This window comes from Schistocerca piceifrons, chromosome 1 (genome assembly GCF_021461385.2).
Source record: "Schistocerca piceifrons isolate TAMUIC-IGC-003096 chromosome 1, iqSchPice1.1, whole genome shotgun sequence".
In the NCBI taxonomy this organism is placed as follows: Eukaryota; Metazoa; Arthropoda; class Insecta; order Orthoptera; family Acrididae; genus Schistocerca; species Schistocerca piceifrons.
The window spans coordinates 818,505,563-818,516,444 of record NC_060138.1 but is presented as its reverse complement, the minus strand read 5'-3'; the positions used below and the strand labels follow the sequence as shown (position 1 = coordinate 818,516,444).

The 10,882-nt window shown below is 37.8% G+C and overlaps 1 protein-coding gene across 1 annotated transcript in view; it reads left to right on the top strand.

The window, feature by feature from the left end:
• Positions 1-1,852: 1,852 nt before the first annotated feature.
• Positions 1,853-10,882, top strand: part of LOC124714202 (DNA-directed RNA polymerase II subunit RPB11) — a 30,479-nt gene continuing 21,449 nt past the window's right edge. Inside the window, exons 1-2 of the mRNA XM_047243002.1 lie at positions 1,853-2,055; positions 2,296-2,385. Coding sequence (XP_047098958.1) covers positions 2,003-2,055; positions 2,296-2,385 — 143 coding nt within the window. The 5' untranslated portion in view covers positions 1,853-2,002. The remainder of the gene's footprint in view (positions 2,056-2,295; positions 2,386-10,882) is intronic.

The following is a 10,882-nucleotide window of genomic DNA, read 5'->3' as shown; positions in this document are numbered from 1 at the left end:
ATTTAACGCCGAGTTTCGCTCTTCTTAGCGTGGGGTATATTTGTCGAACCAAAACACAGATATATATTACTGTCTTTCAAAAAATATATTACTAGACTGGCAATATCGTATGCAGTAGCATTTGTGTCACTGACACCAGCGCTTTAGAATATGAATATGGCAGCGATACCGAAGGACGTGTAAACAGCTGTTTATTTACTGATAAAATAGTTGTAAGAAGTAGGGATAAGCTGATATAACTACATTACCTTTACAGTTTTGGCAAAACGTTTTTAATAGATGCGTCATATTTGGCTTTAATGTTTCGTACGGCAAACGGAAGATACACGGAAAGAAACATCTCATACTGAAAGAATAACCAGAAACAATTTACGTATTTTGGATTTTGTGCTGTATGTAATACTAAATATTTACATCGTAGTTTGTCTTACCTGAAATACTGGCAGTGATTAAATAATTTATGTACATTTTAGGGACTTTCATAAATGTAGTATTTATAGATGTCGCTTAATGTTTTTAACCAGCTTTGATCAACATTGGCTTTTCTTCGGACAGTATGCTTGTTATCAAATTGCTCCTGTAAGTAGAACGTGCTGTTTGTCGTCGATAACAAGTGTCTTCACTCATTTGAGTGTACTTCCGAAAACTAAAGACTGCTATAAACTTGTGTATACGTAACTTCATGTTATTCTAATTACACAATTCTACTATATATTACCATGCACAAACTCGCGCTCTCCGCCATCTTAAGCCCGGTCCACACGCAACGATCTGTCTGCGCAGACATCGGCGCAGATGTCTGTACATGCAAAAGATCGCTGCAAATGTGGTGTGTTCACACGACACAAACCCCAATCTACTACTCGCCCGCCATCTGTCGGTGTAGAAAAGAAATATCAGTGGCAAGCGACTACGCTCCCCGTAAACGTCAAAAATTTAATTAATTTATTTTGAAATATAGAAATGGAGGAAGTTCTGTTGTAGACTGTGTTCGCAACTTGTTTTGCAAAAAACATTCAGACCAACCGCAGGAAACAGACAAAGCGGTCAAAATGGTGTAGACAGTGGCTGCTAAAGCGAAAGCAGTTTTCTCGCGTAAATTTACTGCGAGATTTGCAGGGCGAACCTTAAGAAAGCCGAGCAGATCAAAATACCATTACGTTGGCTGGTATACTTGATCTACTCCTACACCAGATCTTCTAGATTTCTGAACTTTGGGTAACTCTTTTCGGTAAACAGTTCGCAACGAATTTTTTTTTATTTTTTTTTATTACTGTTTCTCTGTTTGCCGAGGCGTGAACTGCCCGCAATTTTTCAATTAGAGCATTGTAACGTGCTGTCTTTTTGTCTCGGTCACTATATTCTTTACTTTTAATCTTCCACAAACATGGGTGGTTTCTATATATTTCAATGAATTCACTTACAAACTCTCGAGAACACTGACGAGTATCAGCCACTTTAATGCCCTGTGCGCACAAATACAAACACTAGACTGAGCAAACAGCTGTTTCGCGCCAGATTTGCGGCGATCTCCTGTCCACACGCTCCAACTTGTCTGCGCAGATGTGGTTTGAACCCACAGATTTGAGAGGTTTCGCTCAAACCTCCAACTCCAACTTCCAGGTTTGCACACACCTCAGGTTGGTGCAAATCTTCTGTCCACACGCAACGATCTGTCTGCGCAGATGTGATGTGCGCAGACATTTGTGCAGACAGATCGTTGCGTGTGGACGGGCCTTTACCTCACCATACTTCGGGCTTCAGTAAACGATGCATCTTTGCCAGTCAAGTAATGTATGTCTGTGGACCACGAGCATGGAGTTTCTCTGTGGATCTCGAATTGATTGAAGTTCATTGACTTACAGAAGAGGGCAAGAGGCAAAGAGGGAGTAGCAGTGTGTGAAGTCGTGTTCTGTTTGTTATGTTTTGTAAGTAGTGTGTGTCAGTTGGTGAGGAATCGTGGGTACTGTTGGTGCCTTGGAAGGAGATATAATTTTGAAATATGAACGCACCTCCAACATTCGAATCATTTCTCCTTTTTGCTGGAGAAAAGAAGTACGTATCATATGACAAAATTGTAATAACGGACATGAGTTAACAGAACGTCGTTTGTAGTTTTACAGCATGTAAACGTCATAGCAGATTAGGATATTGCATGGTTAAGGATTTTGGTATGGTTTATTGCACAGAAGTGTAGGGAAATGTTGTGCCAACGTATCGTTAATGCTACCAGTTGAAAAAGTTTCGTACTTCGGCGAAACTATTATTAATTCAGGTATTTGACTTCGATTTCAGGATAATAAAAGAGCAAGATACGAAAGTGCCAAATGCGGCGATATTTACTATCAACAAGGAAGACCACACCCTTGGAAATATGATACGAAAGTACGTATTTTCCTCAGATGTCAACAGTAATTCCTGATGTGCTGTTTTCACTAGAGTGTACAAAGTATGCTGTTTGTCGATACACAAGCCGTTAGTCATGTTGAGTCATTATTTATCATCAGTGTTTTACATGAATCCGTAGGCATTACAGATAAACTATTGCTACTTGATACATACGCAGTGTGACACTAAGCTTCCATAATTTTAAATAAGCTATAATAAGAAATCAGTTAAATTAAGTAAATAAATAGACCTCATATAGATTACAAGATGAAGTGTACTAGACCCTGATTGAATTTGCTGATTTTCCTTAATCAATCAGATAAATGCCAGGCTGGTCTCAGTCATTGCTTAATTGAATACAGAAACAAACAATTAAGATACAACAACATACATAATGAAGTTTGTGATTCACAAGCAGATGACCGTCAAGAGGGCCCTCCTTTTAGATAAGACAGCTGCAGGAGCAGGATTAGCATCTGGCTATAGAATTATGATGGTTATTTGAAACTTGCATTTTTAAAAATTCTACTCTATAGAAGCAGTTTTTCTGCAGCATCATTTTAGTTAAAACCCTGATACTATTTGAACAAACATTTTTTTTTTTTTTTCAACAAAAGTGCACACGCATGCTTTATGCTACTGTGTCCATTGTATAGTGGTGTGATATGTATAAGGAAATTTGTCTGTCATAGATATAAATAAGTTACTGAGAAGATATTGAGCTTTTGGAACAGATATGTTCTGGCTCAACAACATTTTATTCATTGTGAAATTCTGTTCTGCAAAATGAATGTATACCTGTGCAATGTGCCAGAAAATAACATGTAGTAAGTAATTACAGAGAGAATAATTGTAAAATGTGAATATGACAAACTATTTAGTCTACTCAGTGCAGTAATTTATGTATTTTCCGATGTAGAGTTTCTTATGTCCATTCACTTACATGGTCATTCTTTGTTAATTCAACTAAAACAAGACATTCTCTCATTTACCGTCTCAGAATGTGGTGAAACCTGGGTTATTTGTTCCCCTTACAGAGAAATGTAATTATACCAAATTTTAGCATTTTATCCCTGTGTTTCCATTTTACATCATTTCAAATTTGATAAGCTATTTTATTATCAGAATGGTTCTAAATGGCACTAGCAAAATTTTGAAAAGAAAAAAGGTCAATTTTTCATTTATCAGTCAATTTGGTAATTTTACACCTTATAAAGTATGAAGATTATTACTAAAGTTGCCTAAATCCATTAAATAAACCCATCAAAAGCAATAAAAAGATGTATTCGTACAAGTTTGTGTTTTGTTCTGTGAAAGTGTGGTTCAGCATTTCATTGAATACCACACAAAGGGAATGATCTAATCCTCAAATTACTTTTCCCAGAAATGATCCGTCAAGCATAGGATATCACATTTTTTTTTAAATGTGTTGTTTTTGTTCCTTGGTAGTATTTTCCCTGCTGTACTGAATGTTTTAGATCAGCATTTTGTGTGTCTCTGAAAATCTGTTACTGTTCAAATATTTGTACAGATAGGCTAATTTTAATGTTTTCAGTGTATATAGTCTCACTGTTAAAATGCAAATATTTGCATTTATTAGTCATGTCTTCTGCTCTATGAACTTTATAAATACTATTTTCATAGAAGTAACGTGCCCATCTCTAAAATTACTTGCACCACATAATGAGAAAGATGGATATGCAGTGCAGAAACAATACTTTGAAAATTAGATGAAAATATACAAATAAAATATAATTTGTATCAGATGCTGGGAAATACGGAAGCGTCCGATCCCACCCGTCGGCTTTGACCCATGACATCACAAATATGGCGGAAACGACCATAAACGACAATTCCAATATGGCGGATATAAAATCGTTGCATACGTATCATAAAGACGAAAATACATAGAAAAACAACACACACACAGGTTTCACAAAAAGCCTAATGACTCTAACGGGACAAGCGTGGGAAATTGGGGGTTTTTGGGTGGGGAGAAACTAAATATAAACAAATTTAGCTACCCACCGCCATACAAAACCACGCAAGACGACGAAAAAAATCGACATCACAAAACTCACCAAATACCACAAAACACATTATTATCTGGAATCGGACACTTCCCTTGACCTATGTAGATCTACAGTAGCTCCCGATCCCATAAATTGGGATCGAACACTTCCCTTGACCTAAATAGCTCAACAGCAACTCCCAATCCCATCTCCCAATACAAAAATCAAAATACACCGCAAAACATTACGGACAAACACTTCCCTTGACCTAAATATATCTACAACAGCTCCCGATCCCATAAATTGGGATCGAACACTTCCCTTAACCTATATAGCTCAACAGCAGCTCCCGATCCCATCTCCCAATACAAAAATCAAAATACACCGCAAAACATTGCAAACACACACTTCCCTTGACCTACATATATCTACAGCAGCTCCCGATCCCATAAATTGGGCTCGAACACTTCCCTTGACCTATATAGCTCAACAGCAGCTCCCGAGCCCATCTCCCAATACAAAAATCAAAATACAGCGCAGAACATTACGAACAAACACTTCCCTTGACCTACATATATCTACAGCAACTCCCGATCCCAAATGTGGGATCGAACACTTCCCTTGCCCTATATAGCTCAACAGCAGCTCCTGATCCCATCTCCCAATACAAAAATCAAAATACACTGCAAAACATTACGGACAAACACTTCCTTTGACCTACATATGTCTACAGCAGCTCCCGATCCCATAAATTGGGATCGAACACTTCCCTTGACCTATATAGTTCAACAGCAGCTCCCGATCCCATCTCCCTTTACAAAAATCAACATACTCCACCAAACATTGAGATTGAACACTTCCCTCCAACTATATAGCTCAACAGCAGCTCCCAATCCCATAACTTAGGAACTACCACTACCCTTGACCTATGTAACTCAAAAACGTCTCCCAATACGAATACCAATACCAACCTCCACAGCCACAAATTTCAATGAAACACTTCCCTATACCCCAATACACAACACATACGCCAAAAACAAAAAAATGAGAACTTACCACAAGAAAGTTCCAGCCCCACAAACTAGATTGGCCACCACAATAACACACACACACACACACACACACACACACACACACACACACACACACACACACCAACGAAAAAATACTGAACCAAAAGAAAAACCCAACCCACCCACACCTCAACCCCCTCCCCCCCCCCCAACCCCAAAATAAAAAACCCACAAACAAAAACTAAATGCAACATAAAAAACATCTCAATCACACACTACAACTCAACAAAAACTTCAACAAAATAGATCCTCCACAACTAAAACAAAAAACAAACACACTCCTCCTCCTCCCCCCCCCCCCCCCCCATCTTAACAAACGCTATACAACAAAATAAACCACCCACCCCACCCTGAACCACAGCCACCTACCCAGCCCACCCTAACTAACCACTTTCGGCCTATGCATTTTACTCACAGCCCTTAAGAAAACCCGAACAATACAATAGCCCTCTGGGACACTCTTCCGCCAACAGTACTCATCTAAATGAGACTGAAGGTTGGAAGAGTGCCTCTTCCCCCTCCCAAGAACTGACTTAACCGCCCCCCACATCCCCTCTATTGTATTAGTACAAGCCCCTGTCTCATAATTCTTAAACTCTAAACTATGGTTCACTACTAAATGATTAAATCCCCTCTCACCCAACCCCCTATAAGAAGAAAAAGCATCAGAAACTATTGTGGACTCCGGCTCTATATATTCCTCAATTAACCCCACTAATTCAGCCTTCGACCTCCCTTCCACAACCCTAAAACCACATTCGGAACCCCCACCCCCCGGAACAACAGCCCCCCACACCCAAAGACGAGCCACAGACTTCCCCCTCCCATACTTCCTTTTCCCAAACTGTGACTCGTCCACCTCCACAACCACCCCATGCCCCCCCCCCCCAACTTACCCCCTGTACTTAATAAATTCCGAACACACTTCACGACAAAAGGAATACCAATCTAAAACAGTCCTCTCACTCACACCAGTCTCATGCGCGCAGAAACTCTGTGGGGATCTATAACAAAAATAATATGTAACATGCACAATCTCACGCATGCCCAATCTAGACTTCTCGAACCAGGTACCGCGCCGTATGGAACGCCATACGTCATCTTTGCGACAGCGCCACATGTAACCATCCCTGGTCCGAGAGGCTGGAACTTTAACCAATTTCATTGGTTCACGGCACACACCGCACTTCACGACCTCGGCAATTAAGCCAAATAGCTGAAGGAATTTAATCAGCTCTAAAGCTGTGTCCCCCATCATAGCCCTCAACCGAGAACTATTAATCTGGTCTTTCATATCCATTCCTGAACAAAAAACCACAACCGAATACACTTAATAACAAACCCACCCGACGTACAGCAATCATCATTACATTAACCATCACACAAAACCGTTAACTCACTGATACAAATTCCGCTTCAGAAAGACGCACGCAGCACTCACCACTGAGCAACAACAAACTGAGCCCAACACACCAAACAAACGAAAACCATGAACATACCACCAGAGGGCACAACAAACAACAACACGACATCTACAAACACGCCACACTCACAAACCAAACTCCGCGCCGTAATGACGTCACACACCACAACACCCTTACGTTACGGGTCAAAGCCAACGCGTGAGATCGGATGTTTCTGTTGACCCAGATGCTGAAGCAGAAGTTGTCAGAAAATGATTCTCTCTTAGAAGTAAAACCTGTTGCCGCATATACGCAGCTTGGTGGCATATAAAGAACATTTTACACAAATCTTAATAAACAAAAACCAGACGATTACTATATTAAATTAAAAAAATTGAAATACATTTGAAGTTGCTGATTACTCAGTGCAGCAAGGTCTGAATGTTTTTTTAAGAATAGTGGTTCTTAGCAGACTCTTGTGTGAAAAGAGGAATGAAGCTGAAATATGAAGTAACTGATTGAGTAATGATTTGTTTTTCAAAGTAGTGAAGTGTGGTGTTTAAAAGGTGATACACACATAGAGGGGAAAAAAAGAAGATAAATTGATTTGCATGCAGTGTACATGAAATACATTCAGATTTTAAAAGTGAGAATCCAGAAACTAAAGTAGGTTTTTTAAATTCTGTTCAGTCTGCTCCAGATATTGCATTTTAGCTAGCTCTGATAGTACACTCAATGAGCTTGCCCCATTAATCAGAACATAAATTTAGTATTCAGTGCTGTGTCTTTTAAATGACACTGTAAATGTTTAAAACATGCTATTGTGTGAAACTAAACGCAGCTACAGCACAGTAATGAATGCACTCCAAAATAAAAAAATAATAAGTTTCTTATAACAAAAAATATTAGTAACTATGATGAAGCCAGCTAACAAAAATGCTCATATGATGTGCGAACATAGTCATTATTGAAGTGGAATAACTTCCTCCCCACACTTATGCTACCGGTTCTCAATCAGAATATTATCACACACTTGAAGGATTATTTGATGTAAATGTTATCACAGTATCAATGGGATTTTTTTAAATTGCTGTTGGGTGAGGTAATTCTCTAAGTTTAATTACAAAGGCCAAGGAACAATTTTTTAATCAACTTTTTTTACTTTGATAGCTGATCTTTATAGAGTTTTATTAGCTGGATCCAAATATAACCTTAGTATTTTTGTATTACCCATTGTTTTTGAGCAATATGCTTTTTATTATATAGCATAAAAATCCTATGCTATACGGTAAATGGGGAAATTAATGAAACACTTTGTTACAACATAAGCATACTTTGTATTTACAGTGAGCTACTTAAAACAATGATATGTGTTAATAGAGGTTTCACTTGTCAACTGGAATTGGTTTGTATTTTCTTTCTCATTTTTCATTGAAGCTTCTTGTGTAGCTGTACTTCTCGGTGAAGTGACCATCAGTACTCCCCCATCATGTTTGTGTTCCAGCGGCCTTGGTAGCGTTTTTCCATCACATTAATGTCCTGGTGAAAACGCTCGCCTTGCTCCTCACTAACATCTCCCATATTGTCCAGGAAGTAGTTAAGATGACTGTTCAAAAAGTGAACTTTCAGGCTCATTTAACATCCTAAAGTTTTAAACTTCTTTAACATTGCAGCTATAATAGAAACATATTCTGGGTCTTTTTCATGTCCTAAGAACTTTGTAACAACTTGCTTGGATGATACCCATGCTTCTTTCTCATTTAAGGTTATTGTGGATTCAAAGCTAACATCAAACATCAATTTTATCATGTCAGGTCTGACAAAGACGCCTTCTTTTAGTTTAGCTTCTGAAAGGTGGAAACTTTTGGCAGAGATACTTAAAACATGGTCCATCTTTGGGGAAAGCCTTTGCATACTGTTTCATTAGGCGTAATATTGTATGTAGAGGTTGTAGGAATATGTTTTTTGGATCTACAAGGTTTTGGCGTAGAATGTTCTCACCAGTTTTTAAAGACTCCCTCACAGGGAGTCTTTCCCATTCACACAAGAAACATGGAAATTTGGTAAAGCCACCTTGCTGACCAAGGAGCATGCATGTTACTTTTAGATCGCCACATGTCATCCAACTATGAGCAGAATAGCCTATTTTACTTAGCACTGGTTATAGGTTTTCATAGCTTTCTTTTATATGTACAGAATGTCCATAGATGCATAAATGTTACCGTTGTGTAATAAAACTGGCTTTAAACTAGTGTTGGATGAATCAATAAATAGCCTCCAGTCTTCCTTTTTGTATTCAATGCCAAACTCATTCATCAGACCAGGAATGTCTGAGCAATGCACTAAATCACCTTCTTGTTGAAAAATCTTGGAAAATTACTGGTCTCTCTTTCTATACATGTATATGCTGGTTCCAGCTGCCAATAAGTTCTTTTCTTTTAATCTAGAGCCAAGTAATTCAGCTTTTTCTTTCATTAAGCCCAGATCCCTTACTAAATTGTTAAGCTCGATCTGACTAAATGATTTGGGCTCTAGACTTTCTGTATTGCAATGGACTTCATCATCTGGTTCACGTAAATCACATTGTACGTCAGAAAATACTTCTGTTAGAATAGAATTTAAATCTGGTGGTTCTGGAACCGGCAAATCTACACCATGCCCTGCTGGTCGGATGGCGGATGGAAGGTTAGGGTAGTTTATTACCTTCTTGTTTTTCAAATTATGACCAGTAAGATCAACACTGCAAAAGTAGCTATCATTGGAATGAGTTCTTGGCTCCCTCCACATCATAGGAACACCAAATCTTTAAGGCAGTTTTCTCCTTTTTGGACCATTTTCTCAGATCTTCAGCACACACATAACAGAACTTACGCGGCACCCAAGATTTATCTTTATCACCAAGTTTAGATCCAAAGTATGATACATGAACCGTTTTCACGAAGTCCGTAATATTTCTTTGGTGTTTTTTAGTCACAAATTCACCACAAGTACAACAAAAACTGTCAGCAGAGTTTTTACAACCACGATTAGACATTGTGCTGAGCACATGTACAGGAAACAGGAAAGAGAGGTTAGGTTGACAGTAAACAAAACACCATCTGCTAACACAAAAATAGAATCGACCTTTTTTTTTACCAGAAAATGTTTTTCAGCAGTGCCACCAAGGTCCTCTACATTCATTACACCTCCTTTTTAAATTATTTTAACTATATAAAAGCTGTTAAATTCTTTAAAAAATTGCTAATTTAATAAATTTAACTGTAAAATATGAAGAAATGGTGGATGATAACAGTTTTTTAAGTATCATATTTGGATTTCCCACCCTAAAAACATAATAAGGTATTCTCAGCAAAAAAGTTTCTCGATTGTTGGCCTGTGTTATTTAAAGTTAGTCTTGTCATGACCATATTGTCCAAGACCTATGACATTTCCCTTTTGCCACATGCTCAGTGCATGCATTTTACCATTTGTTGCATGGTTTGTAAAGAAAATATTATTTTTAGAAAGGATAATAACACTGAAAACATTAATAACTAAATAACTGAAGCAGTTATTTAGAAATATTTTAACAATAACAGATTTTTTTAAGGTGACGAAATGAAAACTAACCTAAATTTCCAGTGTAGCAAGAAACTCATAAAGGAATGAAAACTCCCTCGTTTCATTTTTACATTTGATAGCCCGTGCTTTGAGTGTTATTTTGGAAAAAAGATTTTGGGTATTTTTCCCCTACTATGATATTCACCACAATGATGAAACATGTTTCTTACGAAATGAAATATCAAAATATAAACACACTTCTTTTTGTGAATTTACTGAAAGGTATTAGGCAATAATGCCTACAATCTATATACTTTGGATTATAACATTACTAAATTTCATACAGATTGACTGATGAATGAAAAAGATTGTTATTTATTTTCAGAATGTTGTGGAGTGTTATTTTTTGCCATTATAGTGTTAAAAATGACAAGGACTTCCATTCTTTAAAATGCTATAAAATGAA